General features: G+C 44.8%; 1 protein-coding gene across 3 annotated transcripts; it reads left to right on the top strand.

Annotated features, from left to right (window-relative positions):
* The first annotated feature begins 2,383 nt into the window (after positions 1–2,383).
* MBD3 (methyl-CpG binding domain protein 3) lies at positions 2,384–20,482 on the top strand. Of its 3 annotated transcripts, none has more exons than XM_074928067.1 (8): positions 2,384–2,465; positions 7,295–7,351; positions 10,358–10,517; positions 11,981–12,118; positions 14,798–14,888; positions 15,384–15,561; positions 16,784–16,981; positions 18,583–20,482. In XM_074928067.1, exons 1-7 carry the CDS (start codon positions 2,410–2,412, stop codon positions 16,974–16,976), a joined length of 873 nt encoding a protein of 290 aa, XP_074784168.1. In that variant the 5' UTR covers positions 2,384–2,409; the 3' UTR covers positions 16,977–16,981; positions 18,583–20,482. The 3 variants fall into 3 exon arrangements, with proteins under 3 accessions (XP_074784168.1, XP_074784169.1, XP_074784170.1); XM_074928068.1 differs by lacking the exon at positions 2,384–2,465 and adding an exon at positions 2,856–2,980; XM_074928069.1 differs by lacking the exons at positions 2,384–2,465; positions 7,295–7,351 and adding an exon at positions 2,856–2,980.
* The last annotated feature ends 725 nt before the right edge of the window (positions 20,483–21,207 follow it).

The following is a 21,207-nucleotide window of genomic DNA, read 5'->3' as shown; positions in this document are numbered from 1 at the left end:
CCTGGAACAACGTGGACTGTCTGGCAGCTGAATACACTTTCAGCTGGTGGCAGTATCTGCAGAGACCTTATCCTCTGTACCTTGGCTGTGTTCCCAAAGGAACACTGCAATATTTTCCCTTGGGCTCAAGAGATAGTTTCTACCCAAACATTTCATAGAGTCCTGGGAGAGTAAACGACTTGAATTCTGCAAGCTGTTGCTACACCAGCTGGCAGTGAAAACTGATTTTCAAACTACGGTTACCCTGAGGTTGAGGTTCAATGGATATTTAAGAGGTCACCTTCTCCATCCCCACCCCGCAGCAGGATCCGCTCCCCAGCTTTTCCAGTTTATTCTTAAAAAATTGCAGGAGATTTTGCAGTCCCTCTAAATGGTCTGTTTCTGTGCTTAACTTCTCAGTTTACATGTTTGGAAAAAAGAATTTCACTCCCCTCCTGCAATACAAGCCCAGTAATTCTTTCCCTTTTACATATTTGAAGGCTATTATGAAATGTCAGCTGTTTTCTCACAGAGACTAAACAACACTGGTTCTTTCCTCTTCCCTCACAGGTCACTCTGTAGACAGCTGATGATTTTCATTGCTCACCTCTTGGCTTCCTTCCAGTCACTCCCCGTCTTTCTCAAAATGCAGCGTACAAACATGGACGGTGTGTCTTGCACCATCTGATTTCTTGGTGAAAAGTTTGTTCCTTTTCGTGCCCTTGATTTTAATCAGTGAAAGAGGAAACAACCAAGTGGTTCGTGTGAAAGAGAGGGCTGCCAGGCTTCATCACTGTTGGAGTGGAGCAGCGGGATAGCTACGGGCAGGACTCTGCTCCTGCTTTTGCTCCCAGGTGTAGTCCCCGGCGTGCAGGGGTTGGGACGCTGCTTTTGGGTGCACAGTGCTGAAGTCTCACCCTTCCTCAGTTCTGCTCCCAGTTTCCCCGTTTGCTGTACCAAATGAGAACAAACTGCATCACTCCGTGCCTCAGTTTCCCTTTAGACACTTCATTTTTAATCAAGAAGCTGTGTTTCAGTACAAGTTTTTGGTTAGAATAGTATGAGTTTGGCTGGGTTGTGAGGTTTTGGTTTGTTTGTTGTTTGTTTGTTTTTCAAAAAGGGAAAGTGCATTTATGAAAAATAATGTGGTTTTGATCAATACTGGCAATGAGAACTTTTCATATCTGTGTGTTCAAAATTACAGGAAATAACAGCGATAGTAAAGTATTTCATCAGTGTGAGCCCAGAAGGAGACAATGTTAAACACAAACCAACAAAACCAGAACCAGTCCTTAGACAGAGTGCCTTCAGGGCAACAGAAAGCTCCGTATCGATTAAATTAAAGCCAAAATCCCCACTATCGCATATCTTAAATATAACAATTTTCCTGTACAAAGGAATTGTAACCCAGCACCTACAGGCACACCCAGCTCTGAAGTTGTTTTTTATTTCCACCTCTGAGTCTGGACAAGTGTGGGGGGGGACTCTGGGTTTCCTCTCGCCTGTGACATGCGTCTCTCATCCTTCCTCTGCTCCCTGCTGCTTATCCCCAGATAAGGGAGTCTGAAACAAGTGAGCGAGCCCTGTTTTGTAAAAAAACCAAGTAAAACTACCGAGAGATGTAGGCTGGAGGAAGCTCCGTAAGTTCAAACAAAGTAAGTTGGGTGTCAGAAGATGGCTGGAGCGTGTGCCCGAGGGCGGCAGCGAGACGCTGCCACTCTGAGCTCCCGTGGTGATCGCTTCGGGTCTGCTGGTCCGTGCAGGAATCTTAACCAAAACCCACTGTGCCGTTCATTCGTTAAGAGGAATTAATGTGACTCGATTTGGAAGGCGGGCTGCCGGGTGGCGCTTGGTGATGTTCAGCCTGTGGCTGCTGGCACGGCAAAAGGCGGGTGCTGGGTTGTGCGTGATCGGAGTTGGGGTTCCCGGGGGGGTGTTGCGGGAGGCAGCCCCCTCTCCCGGGGTCGCTGCCTGTCTGTAACAGGTTGTGGTTGACACTTTTTCCCGAAAAAACTTTTTATTGCTTTGCCTTGACGCCAGCTCCTCCAGAGCGCCTTTTCTTCCTTCTCGCTCCTTGGGTCTGTGTGTGCGTGGATCTGGTTTTGGACGTCGTCCCAGGAGAAGGGCCGCGGGGGCCTCCGAACACGCCAAGCGAACCCCGAAAAACCGCCGCAGGAGAAGCCCCGGCGCGCGGGCCCGTCTTGCGCCGCAGCCCGCTTCGTCCAAGCAGGGTCTCCCCGGGACACGGGCCTGGGCCCGGCAGCCCCCGGGGCGGCCGGTCCGTGCCCGCGGTGCCCGGGGCAGGGCGGGGGGTGCCGGCGGGCGGGCCCGGGGCTGCGCCGCGGGGCCGGGGCTGCAGGGGGCGCGAGCGGGCGGGGCGGGGGGCGCGGGGCCGGGCCGCCAGTCCGGCCGGGGCGGGCGCGGGGGAAGATGCCCAAAGCGGCGCTGCCGGGACACCGCGGGGGGCCGCGGCGCCCGGCGCTGGGGTGAGGCCGGGGGGGACGGTCTTGGCGGGGGGAGCGGGGGGCCGGCAGGAGGGCGGCGTGACCGGCTTCCCGCCGAGCGGGGCGGCGGGGAGGGACTATATACCCGCGGCGTGCGCGGGCGGAGGGATCCAGCCGCGGCGGGAAGGTGGGAGGCGGCGCGGTGGAAGGGGCGGGAGCGGAACCGCGGGGGCGGGCGGAGCGGAGCGGCCGCCTTCGGCGTGGAGGAGGCGGGAGGGCCGCGGCGGAGCGCGGAGCGGCGCCAGGGCCCGGCGGGCGCCCGCGGAGGCCGCGCTCGGGGCGGGAGCGGGACGAGCCGCGGCGGCGCCGCCTCCCGGGGCGGGCGGGGGGTGGGTGGGTTGGGGGGGGGGGGTGCGGCGGCGGGAGCGGGGAACAGCCGGCGGCGGGAGGAGAGCGCGGCGGCCGGGAAGAGCCGGTGGAGGCGGCGGGAGGCGGCGGCGGCCGGAGCCAGGAGGGAGCGGCCGCGGGCCGGGCCGGGCCGCGATGGAGCGGAAGAGGTGGGAGCGCTCGGCCGGGCTGCGGCGCCTCCGCCTCGGGCCCCCGGGGTGGGCTGGGGGTGGGGGGGAGCTGGGCCGCGCTTCCTCGCGGCGGGGTGCCGGGGGCAGGCGCCCGCCCGGTGGGAGGCCGCGCCGGGGCACCGGGGGAGGCGCCAGCCCTGCCTGTGGCTACAGGTGGACGCGCCGTGGGGGCCGGTGGGGCTGCGGGCTCCTGGAGGGGCCGCCGGGGCCTGCGCTGGGGTCTCGGGGGGCTGCCGGCCCCCGGCCCGCCGTGCTGTCAGCGACCCACCGGGAGGTGACGGGCACCGCGGGAGGGGGCAGCGGCCCTGCGGGAGCCCCTCTCCTCCGCTCAGCGCCGCTTGTGCCTGGAGCATATACAGTTATTTTTTTTTAACGTCAAATAAATACGGTGTTTGCGAAGTAGCCAGGGTAGCGGCGAGAGCGGTTGCCCGCCTTCTCGGGGCTCTGTCTGCCGCTTTTGCTGTGCATGAGGGAGTTTGGGGTAGGGTGGAGGGAGAAGCATTTGCCTGCCTGCGGTGATGGCTGTTGCTATAGATGAGAGGCCGGGGCAGGGCTCGGGATGCGTTATCCTGTGAGTATTGCTGTTGGGGGAAGCATATGGCCAGGGAGCTGCTTGCTCTGCCTGGAGGATTTCTATTAATATCGATGTATGTCTCATATGGCTGTAGGTGGGCCATATGGATCCTTCCTGCACCCATAAGAGGCAGCCTCAGTGCACCCGTGAGCTGATGTGTGAAACTTGGGTCCATCGGGAGCTGGAAGAGCAGAGCAGAAGTTACCCAGGTGTCCTTATCTGGCCTTTCTAGTCGGCAAAATGTATGCGATCAACTTCTGCACGTGCTCGGTTTCGTTGTTTTTTGTTTAAATCAGGTTACGGTTGTGAGAAAAGCGTGCTGTGCTGGGTGGTGAGTGAACCAGCAAATATCAGTCTCGAGAGCGTAAAGCTGGAAGTGCCGGCTCCACCGCTGCGGGTTGGAGTCTGTAGGGAGAAGGAAAAACCAGTGGCAGCAGCTGGAGGAGGTGCAGCTGAAAGCTTGAATGATCCCTGGTTTTCCCAGAACTTATTTTATTGGTGAAGTTGCAGTCCCAGTGTTGAGCTTTAAAAAGAGGGCGAGAGAGGAGAAGTAGCATATTTTTATTCCCAAATTATAATGGATTTTTCCCTTTATATCAATTTGGACAGAGATCAAAGGTATAGTAGGGCCCTGCTGCACTAATTTTTGGTTGCTGTTGCATTTTACATTACCTCAGAGTGGAAAATATGTGTGTGGCAGTTTACTAATACCTCTGCTATTTCTGCCTGTTGTTTACCTGGATGATTTTTTTGTCCAGTTACCCTGAATGTACAGATGCAATAAGTGTTTGTGGAAAATTGCATGCGTGGTTTGGAAATGAGCTCTCTCGTGTGCAATAACCAGCCTTGAGAATTAACGCTGAGCCGAGGTGCTCAGCGGCAGGGTGGCAGTTCCTGCTTTTCCAAACCGTTGTTTAGGGCTCCGGTGCTTTCTGTTTGGTGGTTTCCTTTTGTAACCCTGAGCACTAGCAGCAGATGCTTTCTGCACGAAGGTTTTTGTCGAATACGAGTTCTGCTTTGGGCGACAAGACAAATGGGTTTTGCTGAGTGTGTTCAGCCTGTGAGATGTTGAATCTGTGTGAGCCGGTTGCTGGCTGGAAATTAAACCCTGCTTGAGGTGTCTCTGGGCAGATTTTTAGAAATGGTCGTATAACCTCATGTTTACCAGCTGTTGATTGTGCAGAAATTTTTTAACTGGTCTCTTGTCTGTCTGTGGCTTAAGAGGTGGGAAACCCAAGAGGGCGTCTGGCTGATTGTGGTGGGGCTTGTGGTCCCAAATTTGAAGTGAGCAGAAAAGGTGCAGGGGTGCAGGATTTCAGGAAGGGAAGTGTAACGGAGATTTTTTGAAAGTGGTGGGCTGTTCTTGAGAGAGTTTTGGCTACAGACGCTCTCTTCAAACTCAGTGTTCTCACCTAGGGGAAGGAGAATTTAGTGCTGCTTTGTGTGGCTTTTCTGCTGAAAGTTTGGTGACCAAGGTCTGAGAAGTTTGGGATCGCTGCTGGTCTCTGCTTCAAGGAGTTGCTGACATCACTATTCTGGAAAACTTAACAGATCAGTGATTTTGTTGTGAATTTCTTACCTATGTAGCAGTTGTGTAAAAAATTGGAGAAAACATTTTTAACATCCCCCCAAGTATATTTTGGTCTGTATACTTTTTTTTTCCCCAAAAAAATGGTGGAGCAGAATGGTTTTACTGAGACTGTACTTTGCTCTTTCTTGGTTGTTCTGTTTTACCCACAGCTCCCCCAGGGAAGCTCTCATGGTGCTCAAGATGAGCCTTGTAAAAATGGCTGGTTATATTTGGGCACATTCCTGTGTTATGGGATGGCCACTCTGCTTCTTGTTTAGGGGCGGGGTGCTTCTGGAAATTTGAGAGATTTTATAAGTTCTTTGTTTTGGGTTTTTTTTTTTGTGTGTGTGGTTGGAGCCCAAGTTACTGAACAAAGACAACCCTGTTGCCCTGCGGGGCAGGGAGCATCCCTTGGACACTGCTGCTGGCAGTGGTGCAGGGCCTCCACGTGCCTGTAAATAATGCCTGGGACAGTTGTGACTAGGGACACCTCAACGCCCCAAGGCTGCTTCATGCAGAGCCAAGGGCACCCACTTACAGAGGGACGGGGAGATGCTGCTGCACGGATGTGTGAAGACGTGGGGTGGGTTATGGCAGCTGGAGGAGTCACCTGGTCTTGTGTGTTCACGCCGGTGCTTTGTACGTGCACACTGGTGGAAGCTGCAAGTACGTCTGTGCTGGCCCGTGCCGGGATGTTGGAGTGTGGGGCCACTGAGGCAGGGCTGGGTGCCGATGCTGCACCCAGGGATAATGTGAAGATGCTGCGAGAGAGGGGGACTAACGGTGGCAGCGTGAGGTGTTCCAGGGAATCGTCTCTCCCTCGGGAGCAGTGTCGGGGGGTGGACAGCACCCCAAGGGCCCTCGGTGCCGGGCTTTGCCTGGGCAGAGAAGTGCAGCAGAGGGATGCTGGGGTGGGCTGTGACTCCCCAGCTCCATGCAGGAGGGATCACGATTGAAATGGAGAAGGAAAGACATTTTGCATTGTGCCTGTCACCCCTCCACTGAGGAAATGAGGCTTTGGGCATACGTTATCGATTCCCCTGGGTTATTGATTACCTTAGGCATGTGCTGTTGATAACCCAGGTTTTGCCTGTCTCTCTTTCTTTGGAACGCAGGCGACGTCTGGGTTGGTCCTGGCTTTTTTTGTCTTTTGTCCCTTGCTTTCCCAAGTTGTGCAGATCCTGTGTAGGCTAAATGGGGAGAGCGGAGGGGAGGAGACTTGTGTAATGAGGGAGGAGGGGAGAGGGCCTGGGTTTGCAGTCGGTCTCTCCTTAAGAATATAAGGCAGGAAACAAAGGCTGAGCTGCACATGGAGAGCAGCGGGCACCTGGCAGCCCTGGCCCTTCAATAGGCTGCCACACATTCAGCTTAATCCGCGCCCAAAAAGTCTGTGAATAACAAGAGAGGGTGGCTTGGGTTTGGTCATACCACCCCTCCGTCCTCCTCGGGTTCGTTTTGTTAGCGCTGAGGCAGGCTGCACAAGCAGATAATGAGTTGGAGCTTTTGATGGATGAGCATGTAAAATCGTTTGCAACTTTGCAGTTGCCTTGCTTTTCGTAACATGGTGAAGTGTGAAAGACCTTAATTCAGGAACCAAGTAAACGCCGGCACGGTATCAGTGCCTGCAGTATTATTTAGAAGAGGTTGGGTTTTGCAGTTTTGTACCAAGATGTCTCTCTTCTGTGTCTCTTCAAAACATTTGTATATCAAGAACAGGAGCGCAGAGCAAAGCCTTTGCTCTGGAGCAGGAGATAAATTTCATATTTCGGGATATTGAAAGGACAAAGAAGCATTTTATCAACGTTTAAAATTCATAAATGCTGTTTTACTGTTTCTGTGCCCCGTGACATGCAGCAAGCAATCCCACTGCTCGAGTTTTGTGTGGTTTTGGCTGCCTTATTCCCCCCCCTCAGGTGTCTGTAGGTGCCCTCCGGGGCTGTGTCCTATGAAGCTCCTGCCAGAGGGACCCCAGGAGCTCCAGAGCACACCTACCCCACTTCCTTTCTGTTTTTGTTTACTGAGCAACTTTACTGTCAGCTTTGAGTTGTAGCTTTGTTCCCTGGTCTGCCATTGTTCCAGAGAAGCTTGGTGTGGTTTTGCCTTTTTCAAGACATAATCAGAATAAAAGTTTTTCTTCTGAACATTTCAGTGCTTTTCCTTTGGGCCAAGCTTCCCCAGGAAGAGACAGGACTCTGAGTCATTTCAGGTGGGTTTTTTTTAGACATACATGGACTTTGAGCAGCTTTTCAGATCCATTGCAAAATTCCTATAACGTATACTGAGAAAGCTGAAGGGCTATGTTCGTTTAAAATACTGTCTCTGAGTGTATCTGACTCTGTTTTTCTGGAAGTTACGCTGTGCTTCTAAGTGCACAATTCACTGTAATGCATTATTTTTAAAATTACTAAGACACTAAACTGTAAATTGGATCTGCAGATCTTGGAAGAGGAAGCAGCGTCATATTCTTCATATAGCATGAGTTTATCTTGGCTTTGCTGACAGCAGTGATGACTCTGGCCTAAAAGCTGCTGGAGTTGGTTATTCCTCTTTCTGTATTGAGGCATATAACTCCTTTTATATTTTTAAAAAGTGGTTTTAAATTTGAGTCTGGACCCAGTCTCTGTTCCTGTCTGCTTATTCCTGCTCTCTGTGTCGTCTTCTGGCCTGAGTGTTTGTGCAGCTCCCTCCCGAATGAACTGGTCCAGCTGAGGAATAACCAGTGATAAAAGTGTTTCTTCTTCTTCTCCCTTCCCTCTAAAGATGGATTATTTTCCCCATCTCGTTAACTGTGCGTTTGCATGAACGCTTTCATGCTTGAGCAGTGGTGGTGGTGGGGAGTAGGTACAGGGTGGGATGAGCAGCTTGAGAGCAGTCAGGGCCAGGAGCTTCCTAAGCAAATGCTGGGAGGGGGATGACCACAACCTTTTGGTTTTAAGTCCTTAAGAGACTTTTTCAGATTTCAGTTTAGTGTAATTCATATTAACCTTGTTTCTCAGTTTTTGGAGAGCTTTTAATACTTTGGTTCTTTTGGGGTTTTTTAATCTTTTTTTTTTTTTTTTTTCAGTCTGACTTAGACTAATCCGTTTCCCGCTGTCCCATACTAGAAATTTTATGCTTGTGCTGTTTTTTCAGACCTTTTCCCTAATAAAAGCTTCAGAGAAAGAGATAATGTGTTGAAAAGAGGCTTTTTCCTCCGAGCTTTTTTTCCTTTGAGAAAACCCTCGAGAGGTTGTTAGTATCTTACCAGTGTGAACAGCATCACTGTGGTAGAGTGGGATCTATGCTGATGAAGTAGTAACACTTCTTTCCTCTCATCCTGTGACAACTTTATTATTTCAAGTTATTCTTGGCCTTCAAGTAGAAACCTTGCAACAAGTAGCCTGAATTTCTGGCTTCAGGAATAACAGAAGGTAACCTTAAGCACAGAGCTCCAGCTGTCCTCAGAAAGCATTGGAACCTCATTGGTCTTGATTTGACTCCAGCAGGTATAAATTGGACTGGTACTATTTTTCTCCTCAGTAGAAAAAACAGGGGCTAATATGTAGGTAGTTCTTGTAATCCTCTGAAGTTCAACACTTGGATATTGTGAATTGCTTTGAATTGAGTTGTTGAACTCACGGGTGCCACCCCTGTGTACAACGGGCAACCTACTAGTGAGGTCTCACTGGGATGTGGCATTATATCTTCTAGATGAATGACAGAATCATATGGGTTGGAAAAGCCTTTGAAGATCATCTAGTCCAACCATTTACCTAACATTGACTGTTCCCAACTCCCCCAGATCCCTCAGCGCTGGCTCAGCCCGACTCTTCAACCCCCCCAGGGATGGGGACTCCCCCCCTGCCCTGGGCAGCCCATTCCAACGCCCAACAGCCCCTTCTGCACAGAAATCCTTCCTCAGAGCCAGCCTGACCCTGCCCTGGGCAGCTTGAGGCCATTCCCTCAGGGCCTGGTGCTGGGGCCTTGGCTTCAGAGACTCATCCCCCCTCTCTACACCCTCCTTTCAGAGGAGGTTCAAAGACCCTCAGTGCATCAAGAGCAGAGGGTATTTGTAGGCTGGGGAGGAGATCACCCTGCTTCCATACAGTATGGCTGGAAATGTTCTAACACTACTAGCTGCCCTTTAAAAGAAGAAAATGGATAAATAGGGGTGGGGTGGTAACTGGCATTTTGGTCTTAAAATGCCTTTCACCCAACTAACCTGTGTTTAGTATAATAGAAGTATGTGGAGTGAGCTTCTACTAGATGGGTACTAAGACCGAATATGCAAGTGCAAGATGTAGAAAACCAGAAATTAGAGAAATTAAGGGAATAAAGAGGCATTGTTAAGATGCTAAATGAGAACGCGTGCTTATTGTCTGTAGTTCTACACTGCAGTCATAATACATTGACTTATTTTTGCTTTATACATTAAAAGCTAGAAGAGCTTACTTAGCAGTGCTTTTTGTAGTAGTGCAAAAGGTTATATAATTTAAAAAAAAAAAAACCACCACCAATGAGGAGTTGGAGTAATTTGTGCCCGCTTGCCAGGTTGTAGTCTTTCATGTGAAATCAGGTGTTTGAAAAGAATCTCTCTTCTGGTTTGCCATTAATGGAGTTTTCCAAGGTTTTGACCTTTATTTTTGCATCACTTAAGCTTTGTAATTCTTTGCTTTGCAGCTTGTCAGCAGCTGACTTCTGTTCATTCTCCTTGCTCCTGTGTAACCCTGAAGTGTTCAGAAGGCTATCAAAGACTTGTAATCAAACCTGAATGTGCTATTCAAGGGGGGAAAGGGGGAGTCCGAGGAGACATTTGTGGTGCTAGTCAGATGTAACAGTGCTGGGAGAAGAAATTATGCTTGAAAATGGGCATTTATGATTTGAGACAACTGAGTGATAAGTGCATCTGTGCTGCTGTCTCCCATGCTGGTCATTGTGTGAAGTATGCTATGTTCATTTATACCTGGTCTGAATCTTCCTCTTTATGTATAAAACCATTTTAACGTGGGTTGCACTTAATTTGTCTCTTCCGCAGTAATCATGAAAAAGGAGTTAACAAGGAAGTAGTAATATCCATTTAAAGTTTAATGTGAGCCTCATTCTTGGAAGTTCAGCATACATTGTTTTTCATGAAGGAGATAAAAATTGCCTCTCCTTAGTTGCAGTGAGTGCTGGTATTTAAGTCCAGAGGGTTTTAATTTCCCTCCTTTTTTCTTTTTTCTGTTTTTTTCAGCCCAAGTGGTAAAAAGTTCCGAAGTAAGCCCCAGCTGGCACGTTACCTGGGGAGCTCAATGGACCTGAGCACTTTTGACTTCCGCACAGGAAAAATGTTGATGAATAAAATGAACAAGAACAGGCAGAGGATGCGCTATGACTGTTCCAACCAAGCCAAAGTAAGACTAAGATGCAGCAGCAGCTTTCTGCTTTCGTCTGCCACTGTACTGGCCAGACTGCCTCTCAGAACGGTATCTGTGGTAGCGGGAAAATTAAGCACTTCGTAATTAGAGGAGGGAAGAGTGGCATGGGGCAGCAAGGGATGAGGAGGTAATGCAGCCTCCCACAAGCGTCTCCCTGGAGATAACCACACTGGTATTGGATTTGGAGTAAGGAGAGGGGAAGCATTGTGGGCAAAAAGCTGAAGAGGCAAGGGGATGGCAAGGGACATTTGTAAAACAAAACAAGAGCCTGTGTTTGGCATCTGGTAATTTTGATCGTTAAGGTTTAGTCACGATTACAATGACATTGGTATACTGCCTGTCTGGATAGTTTGGCTCAAGTCATTCTTAAGCATCTTCATCAGATACTGAAAGCTTTTTCAGAACCCAAAAGCTTATGTCTATGTGTCTAAACATTAAATGTGGAAAATAGCGTAATGCTTATTTTCTGAAAATGTCAACCAGTCAAGAATCATCATCACTGGTGTGATTGGAGCATTTACTTACAGTGCTAGGTGCTGTAGTGATATTTTAGAAGAAACATGCCTTGCTGCAAGACCAGCAGCTAACACACGTCTCGTAGGCTAAAAATTCTGCCCAGACCTTTCAATAAATGTACGAATAGTTATCATTGCCTTATAAATGGATTAGCACACAGATGGTTCAGAATTATATTTGTCCTGAATACATCTTTTCTACATCTCATGAATAAATATGTTAAGCACATGCAGTGTCTGCATCCTCAAGAACAAAGTATGTCCTACAGCCATTTCAAGACTTGCATGTTAGATCTCGGGAACGAGAAATGGTCTTTCTGAGTTTCCACTAATGTAAAATGCAGTCATGGAGTGAGAACTTGATTGTTATGAGGTCTGTTTTAAAACTTGAGTTTTGTTAAGAACCGAAGGTAAAAAAAAAAAACCAAACAAACAATCAAGGTTCCACCTGTATTAATTTGTCTGTTGGTGTCCACAGCTGGATTTAAACAGAATGGTTTAGAATGGCTTCTGGATTCACAAAATGGTCTCTAAATCCCACTTCATCATTTTTCTAGTTATTACAGATATTGTGTTGAAGTCTCTGTTTTAGTGATCTACAAAGTGCAAACTCAGTGTTCTGACTCCTAAATTCTGTCAAAATTAGGATAAGACCAGTGTGTATAAAGTAGAATGAGAGGAGGCTAGTATGTTAAGTAGAACGTGAAAGAGTGAGCACTTTGTTTAATTTTGATAGGGCTAAGGCAAGATTTGAACGTGGTTATGCATTTTTAGCAGTCTAACTTGTATAGTTGAGATCAAATAAGTTTTCAAGTCCATGAACTCTTCTTTCCCTGCTGTACATCTTTATGGCTGTAGTAGCATTTTAGCAAGTTGGAAATGGTTTTGTGGGCTTTTCCCCTTCTTTTATTTGCAATTTTTTAGGGCAAGCCTGATTTGAACACAGCACTGCCTGTCAGACAGACAGCCTCCATATTCAAACAACCCGTCACAAAGATCACAAACCATCCCAGCAATAAGGTGAAGAGTGATCCTCAGAAAGCTGTGGACCAGCCCCGGCAGGTGAGGCTTGCATCTTAGTAGCTTCATCTCCAGAATGAAGAAACTCCTTGTTTTGCTGTTGGAAGGGTCCAAAAGTATACCACTTTCATTTTGTGGTGCTGAACGAATAGTCCATAGCAGTTTGAAGTCTCTGGTGCTTCAGAAACAGTAACTTAGAGGGCTCCTGGCTTTCAAAATCAGAACAAAACCCGTTTCCAATATAGAGTTACTATGCTGTCTGCACTGTGTTTTGTAACTTGAATCCAACCCTTGTTTAGATTACAATTCTGTTGTAGTTAAACCTTTGTTTCCTTAATGCTGAAATTAAGTATTATCTACAAATTTAGACAGATGTTGTAACCACTTTAGGGGACATTCGTATTGTAATTATAATCACTGTCAAATGTTCCAATTGTATAAGAATTCTGTGTTTCAAGAAATCTCTTCCTGTGCAGACCACATACAATGTGGCATTTGTGATGTAGTGCAAGGGATTGGACCCCCTGCGTGGGCCTATTTTCAGATGCATATATCATTAGTAGTTAACTCTACCTGTATGAATAGGGTCATAAATTCACTTAGAAAGTCATTATTAATACAAAATCAAAGTGTTTTTCTTATCATACTGTGTATTTGCAAACAAGAGAATACATCAAAATTAAAGGAAATCTTTCACTTAAATTCATCTAGTGAAGGGATGCAAAAAGTGTGCTTAGGACAAGTGTGGCTTTGAAGCTGGGCAGTGGTAAAATAAGACATACCTGTTCAAAGCAGCCTTTGGAAACATTCTCATTTCATTAATATTACTCGGAGCTGACAGCCTGTTGCCTCTGCAGAGATCACGCCAGGGAGCCTGTGAATCCTTTCCTGCAGTGAGTCCATCTTTATAACTTGGGGAAACTAGATGTTCAGCTTCATTAGTCTGTTCAGGTGCTGTCATCGTTATCAGTTACCAGTACATTTTAAACTCTGGCAGGTCTGGTGGAATTAAAATGTGTCATTCCAAGAGGGAAAGTGATTTCAATAAAATTTAAAAATACCTTATAAACTAGCCACCTTTCACACTGAAAACCTCTTCTGCAAACTTAAAAGTTATCTTTCTGAAGTATGAGATAGGTTCTATTTGAAATTGAGTTGGGTGGTTTGTTTTGGTGGTTAGGTTTGATTTTTTTTGTTGTTGCTGGTTTTTTTGGAGTTTTTTTTAAACAGGTTGGCAGGGTTTTAGCATGGTTTCCTAAGGAAGTAGAGCATGTATGTTCATAGTGTTGTTGCTATTCCTACAAACCCCTTGGCTAGTTAAGCCAATAAGAGAGGACACTAAAGATATGACATTGATATGCAAAACTCTGAGTTGGGTAGAGATTTGTATCCGTGTTGTGGAAGAGATTGATATGTGGGTGCAGATTGATGTGTGAATGCAATCTGTTACACAGCAGAATCAGCCCCAGTACACAAAGATGTTGTAATCTGAGCTGTGTTGTTTTGCTGCTCACGTTACTACTTGTTATAATGCAGCTTCTTAGACTCTACTTGTGTTTTCCTTAGGTAATCCTTTTTCCTTTTTTATGACAGTATCAGAGTCTTGTTTTCTGAGAAGGTCCTTTAGAGGTTTTTTATGTATATATGTATGCATATATATATAAAAATATGTAATATATATCATATATACATACACATTGATTTATATATTTCCTTTTAAATACCATAGATAGAGCAAACTTGCTCTTTCTTGTTTATGTCTCTGCATTATGCATCTAAGAGTCTGTTAAATTACAGTTTTAAAATATTTTACTGGGCTGCAGTATATTTTAACCTCTGGTCAGCAGATTCCAGATGTTTCTTCAAAATTTGAAAGCAGTGCTAAGTGCCATCATGTGCTGGCTTAAAATTCACCAATTTGAAAAATATCCAGCCTGTGTGGGCTGTGACTGTCCTTATTCCCCTTGGTGGGAGCTGGTAACTGGAAAAGTAACATGGGTTCAGTTGCTCTCATATTTTGACAGGCGTGAAAAGGAGATGTGAGTGGGCTGTTTGGGGTAAATTCTTAGTTTCTCAAAACCCAGATAAAATTGCTTTTTGCAGGACGAATGGTACTCCAGCTATTCACTGATCATCTTTATACATGTAGATTGAGAGTTGAAGGTGTGTCTAGGTAACGTATCTGACTCCCCACCCAGCCATGCATTCACATGGTTTTAAGCTTGAGGAGAACCTTGATTCAGATTACAGGAAAGAACTAGACGTGGTTGTTACCATGAGAAGCTGCTAGAGAGGAATAAAATAATGCTTTGCCTTGGGAAGAGCGTGGATAAAATTCTTGCATCCCTTAACTTCTGTGGTATATGTGAGACAGCAAGAAAGGAATAGGAGTGTAAAAAAAGGCTGTCTTACACTATGTGCACTTCGGTGAAAGTCAGCAAGCCTTGCCTTGCTGTTCCAGTTCAGAAGCAGTGAAAGCATCAGTCCCTGAAAGAAAAGAAAGTCTTTTTCAAGGCAGCAAATCAGGACAGAGTAGTTGTGGGACTGATTGCCCATGCAGATTGTTCCCTGCTGTCAGACATGGCAGACCCCTTCTGTTGTAAATCCAATATGAAATTGTCTGCAGCAGCGTTCTTCCCTCTTTTGATAGTAAGCAGGTGATTTGTGTAGTTGTCAATTCCATTTCTGTTTTGTGCCAATAAATGCTTTCTTTGATGTCAGCTCTTCTGGGAGAAGAAATTAAGTGGACTGAATGCTTTTGACATTGCAGAGGAGCTGGTGAAAACAATGGACCTTCCAAAAGGTTTACAAGGTAATCAGAGTCTGCCCTTAACTCCAGGGGTGTCATTTTGATACCAATCAGCGGTGATCTGGAGGTATTGTGTTTGACCTCCTCATTCTCCAGTGCTCCTCAGTGCTGTGAACCATTCCTGCTTCAGCAGGAACTGTTAGTACTCTGGCTGGAAGGCTCTGGTGCCCTTCATCCTGAGGAGGTATTGAAGCAAAGCTGCTTGACTTTTTATTTTTTTATTGTGTTGTTCATTTTCCAGAATCAGAATGGAAACAGCTTCCATTCCTAATTTGGGTTTTTTTGTGTAACAGAATGAGGAATTGATCTAGGCTTAAATAACCTTGGAGGGAGTTGTAAAGGTGCTGCTGGAAGTGTTTGGGATAGACATTTATGCTGTGTTAGCTTTCTAAACGACAGTACGTGATTTGCCATTAAAGTTTAAATAATGCCTGTTGTCCTGATTTGCTGTTCTTTGTCTTGTGCAATGTTGATTGTTGCTTTTCCTCCCATGTGCAGGGGTTGGACCCGGGTGCACTGACGAAACCCTTCTCTCTGCTATAGCTAGTGCCCTGCACACTAGCACCATGCCCATCACTGGGCAGCTGTCTGCAGCCGTGGAGAAGAATCCTGGAGTTTGGCTAAACACCTCACAGCCACTTTGCAAAGCGTTTATGGTGACAGATGAAGATATTAGGTATTAACCAGAAATATCACTTGCTGTCTTGGAACAAGGTTTCTTGTAGTAAAACAGTATACCCTGTCCCCCCTTTTTTTTTTTCCAAAAGTATGTTTAAATGTCTGATGGAGCACTACTGCTTGCTGAATTAATTTGAATGCCTCTATCAGTAGAGTACACGAAGCTGCTCTCATACAGGCATGTACTTAAAGCCCATTATTTTTTATTTTGACCATGCTCAGTTACCCTGAGGTTTCAGGTTCATAATTGGTTTTTGTGTCAGAGTATGTCTCCTTATATTGAAAAAGGTGTCTGAATTTGAGTAAGCTTGATTAAGTCACTTCAAAATAAAGAAGGGATTGGAGAAATCCTAAACAGTGCGATTGGATTCTCTTCAACTTGTGTCAGCACAGGACCAAACAGTACTACCTGCTGCAGTGGCAGTGAACAAGGATGCAATTTATTTAGGTATAGCTTGCTTTCAGTAATGAATTACAGTGCTAAATTAAGATAAATTCAGTTTCAGGCACTTGATAGAGAACTGAATATACCAAAGACACTAACCTGAAAACGTACTGCTTTGCATTCATTAACAGCATTTAAAAGTTAATACTTGTTTTGACAGATAAATCTTTTTGACTTACAGCATGACTTTTTTGTGCTTGATTTATACATGAGTGACCAGGAAGAATGGTCTGTTTATAACTTCATGATTTCCTGTGTCTGAGATTGAAATAGGAGTCCCACGAGCCCCTGATCACCTCTTTACTTTACTATGACTTCGACAGAAAAGGGGCTGTAAAATTTAAGGTTGTGACTTAAAAGGAGAATGAGCAAAAAGATTGAAATGGTTAGAAACTTAATTTTGTCTAGTTTAATTTTTGGAAATCTGAGGAGGGTAGGCTGACTTTTTCTTATTTAAATTAATATTAGTACCAGGAATTTAAAAAAAAAAAAGTCTTGAGTCAGATGCTAGATTAGGCAAAATTCAGCCAGAATTAAAAATGGTACAATCAATGCTAAGGATTTGTAATAGAAAATGTTGGACAACTTTTTAAAGTATTTCTTTCATCTTCACTTACGCTGTAATGCCAGGCAATTTTTTTACAATACAGTTCTTAGAGGGCTCTTCCAAAGCCGTGCTTGTCTGCCCAGCCTCATGTATGAGGGATTTAAGATTCCTTTCCCTTGAGAGAGGCAGCTTTGAGGATTGATGTCGGTGTTCGTTGATTTGGGGCAGGAAGCAAGAGGAACTGGTGCAGCAGGTGCGAAAGAGGCTGGAGGAAGCCCTGATGGCTGACATGCTTGCCCATGTAGAGGAAATAGCAAGAGATGGGGAAGCTCCTTCAGAGAAAGAAGGAGGTGAGGAAGAAGGAGAAGAGGAAGAGGAGGAGGAGGAGCAGGACCATGACCAGGAGATGGAGAATGTATAGTCCAGGTAGTGTGATGGCATCCTTTCTCACCTTAAACTGTACTTTCTTGAAGACAGAAATGTCTTCAGAAAGAATCTTAGTATATGTTGACATATCTTTGCTTTTTAGTGTGCACTTTTAAAGGTGTAGTAGCCATGCTTTTGGGAAAAAATGAAATATTTTGATGTGTGTGGTGTCTGGTGAGTTCTCTCATTGTCATGGAGTGTTCTGGGCCTTCAGGCCTAAATGTGTGGCCAGAATGTGTATGTAAGCACTTGAAGGATTCGATCTTGAAAGTGGATCAGTTCTTAAAAATTTGTCTTGTGAGGTCAATTTTTTTTTTCCCTCCCTATTTATTTATTACTTCCTACAATAGGCAAGAGGACACTGTGGGCAGAAAGAAGAGCTGCCATCTTACGGACTCAGTTTCTCTCCCACCTGCCTTTTCTCTCACTTTTGTGTTTTCTTGCAGGGCGTATTAGAGAGCACATTTGTGGAATTTTTTAAATATTTGTAGAAAGCTAGAAAAAGGCAACCTGATCATCAGAAGAGGGAAGTTCCTAAAAACTTTATATGTGGCAGGAACTTATAAACTGAAAGTAACAGAAGCATGTTTAGATTCAAAATCTGGAAATATCTGAAAAGTTTTAAGATGCTGTAACAGTAGTAACCACAGGATTCACAGAAATGTGTCTTTACATTGTGCATCCCTTAAAGGTATCACAAAGGGCTTGCTGCTTGTTTTCAAGTTTCTCTGACTTTCACTTGTGCAGTGGAACTTTTTAAAGGTGCAACTAGAATTTTTTTTTATGGTCTTGTAAACCAAAATAGTTCTGAATAATGAATCTTTACAATGTAGCAGTGCAGAAGAAAGAATTTTCTGCAGATAGACCAACAGGAGTTGCCTTAAATGTTGTGTGTTGCACTGTATAGGGGCAGTGCACCACGCTGAAGCAGAGCTTTTCCTTGCTGCGTTCCTTTGATGTAACCCTAGCCAGGAGCACTCTATGTATCATCAGTGGAGCTCATGCAGTGAGATGAAAACAGAACTCACTAATTTTAATTTTTGATCATTTTAAGTTTTAGCCTAAGAAAAGCAATTAGTGTTCTGTCACTGAAATAGGATAGCCAATACCCTGGGTGCTTCATTAGATTCACTCCAGAGCCCGTTAGGCAAGAACTAAGAATGTGGAGGGGTAAAAAATGACTTTTTAGGATGAACAGCAGAAGAAAAGCAAAGCTGCTTTGGAGGGAGTGGCAGCCGTATGTCAGGTAGAAGGAAGAGTGATTTATAGTAAGCAATCCTTCAAGCTGGAAGGTTGATTATAATGTGAAATCTGGCCCTTGGGAGATGTCATCTGATATCTGGGCGCTCTATATCTTCCTGTTTTACCACATCACTAACAGTAACTTTATTTGGACAGTGGATATCTTGCATTCCTTTCTACTACAAAGGTCTGGCAACAGCAAAGAACCAGAACAAACTGTCTGCTGAAGGCGATAAATGGGATAAAAAAATTGATATGTTGTGATTATGATGTGCTTTATTCTTTTCAGGGCTCACTTGTTACAAAGATAGAAAAAGTTCTTACTGACTTACAAGATCTTTTTTTCTCTTTTTTTCTAGGGAGTTCCATCTAAGAATTCCCAGTATAAACCCTATCAGCAGGGTCAGCACAACTATTTACAAAGCCAAGAGTGTCTGCCGAGTAAATTGCACCAACAATCCAACTGTACCTATGAGCATTTTGATGTACACTTCAGGAAACGTTGAGAAGCTGATGGTTCATTAACTGCTGGGTAGTTTTGAAGATGGAACTTAACTAAACTCTACTTCCCCTCCTTTTTCTAAAGGGGTAGGGTAATCGGGAATGCAAAAGTGGGAGGGAATAAAGGAATATAAAATGGCGGGAGGGAAAATACTAGGAACCAAATTTCCTGTCCTTTTTTTGTTGTTGTGGGTCAGTGATAGGTGATACATTTTTAAGCTTTTCTATCAAAGTACTTTTAACAGTGACCCATAGAAACAGTTTTCTCTCTAAGACAAGTGAGAGAGAGATGCTGTTTCACTCCTTGGCTACTCTGCTGTAGGCTACCTGTTTGTACCAGACTGTAGGGAGGTCATTTTATGTTGGGGATTGTCATTCCATGTGTCAATTTGGGTCACTGAATTTCCTTTTCCTCGCAAGACCACATTGGTCTTTGAAGTGTAGTCTCAGAGATGATCTGCCAGTGCCTCTTCCACCTGAGGTTTTGATTAGTAGGGGAAGTTACACTTGGGGAATTGGTCTTACATCAATGGCAATCATGTTTTTTTAGTTCCATGACCACACTGAATGCACTACTGTGCATCTTTTTGATACAGAGTTGTGTGTATGTGCAAGCACAGCCGAATAGAGCTTCAGAGATATACTCACTCTGGGGTATATTTTGCTTTGGTTAAGCCCGGTCAGAAGGACCTTCTCAACTCGGAATGGAAGAATGACTCATTTCTGATTGACAATGAGGAAAACTTCCTCCTTTCTCTTCTGGTGCCAAGAACCCTGACCTCTGTTTCTGTGTGTGTGGAGGGAAGGGGATCCATTCCAATAGGTGTGTCTACACATCTGCTTTCGTGTGCAGTAATGTTCTGACCTCTTTTAAAACAAGAAAGGAAAAAAGGTTGATTTTTCTATAATTGATATCTAAAAACGAATTTAAATCTTTTTATTAAGTATTAAATCTTTCTTATTTGCATGTGCAGTGAAGTGACCAGCATTTTGTGTCCAAAAATGAAATTATGTGAAACCTGCCTTAATGTGTTTATAAGTATTTGACTTCACCATGGGTACCTTGATTGATTCCTCAGTCTCTTCTAGTACATCTGTGAGCATATTAGGGTAACTTGTGGCTAAAAATGGATTTATCTGGGGAGGGAGGATAGGGAGAGGGGAGGAAGATGAGAGTTTATAGCTTGGAGAATGTGTTGACTAGGTTGCAAAAATTATTTTAGTCTTAGGGTATCCGTTGCATAATTCATGCGTGGATGTCTCAGCTGAGAGTACAGTATAAAGTGGTGGATTAAATATTGTGCCACTAACCAATTGTACAAGTTGTTGGTATCCCAAAACTTGGGGAAGAAAGTAGCTCCCAGAGCCTTTATCATGTAAGAATGATTAGCAGTGACAGCAAGGGACCAGGGGAATTGCCTGGAAAGTAATAGCCTTTGGGAGTAGTTCAGCTTAGTGATCTGAATAGGTTTAAACTCCTTGAAAAATATCCCATGCCAAAGTGATTGATACTGTATTAACTCTTTTCTTAAAGATTTGAAAATACAAAATTCTTTGATACTGCTCATTTGGAGTACTGCAAGAAGACTGAATTGTACTTTACTGCTGTTCTACCAGGTATTGCTTTGGGGAACCTTACCTGGTACTGCAGCCAGTGAAAATTATTTTCCTTTTTGAACAGTTTGTTATGGTTATTATTCTGTAAATCTGTCCTCTTGTAATTCATTGTGTTGAATTAAATGTTTCTCACAAAGTGGAGATTCTTCTAGTCTGCGTCAAGCCCTTACCTGGAGTTTTTGTGCTATGCCCCTTCCAGTTATTTCAGCATTTTTGTTGTGGGTTTCATTCTGAGCGTTGGGTCTTGATATTTGGGACCTGGCAGAGGGGGATACAGAGTGAAACTTGTGGAAATCCGGTTTGTTCTTGCTGCAGAGTCCTGTGACCTGACAAATTGCTGATACGGTCCTTAGAATTTCAACTCTTAGCAGTTTATAACCCATAATAGAGCTGGCTTTTTGACCACGGCAATCTTGTTCTAACACACTATTTCTTTTTTAAAACTTGCTTATTAGCATCTAGTGATGTCTTTATTTACTTTTATTTGAATCTAAATATATTGTAAGCATATGTAGCACCAGAACTTAGGTGATTGAGATGTTGTTACTAATATTTTGATGCATTGAATATCAGGTTTAAATTGCTTCCAACTTCTGTGCCAACTTTTTTGTTTTCAGCACTCTGCTTTCCTTGCCCAGCTCTCTCTCTTTCCTTTAGTCCTTTAAAAAGTTTATTAATGTTTTCATTCATATGGAAGAGGTGATTGTTCAAAGTACCAAAAAGGCACCCAGGACTCCTGTCACATCCAAAGAAATTTAAATAACTTTACCTGCTTATCAAGATAGGTAAGTAAATAAAATACTCCTTTTAAATGAGCTTGATGTTTTTCTTGTGTTGCTGCGATAATAACTGGATTAGTTTGTCTT

The sequence above is a fragment of the Athene noctua genome, chromosome 27 (assembly GCF_965140245.1).
Source record: "Athene noctua chromosome 27, bAthNoc1.hap1.1, whole genome shotgun sequence".
In the NCBI taxonomy this organism is placed as follows: Eukaryota; Metazoa; Chordata; class Aves; order Strigiformes; family Strigidae; genus Athene; species Athene noctua.
This window is presented reverse-complemented; position numbering and strand designations above follow the sequence as displayed.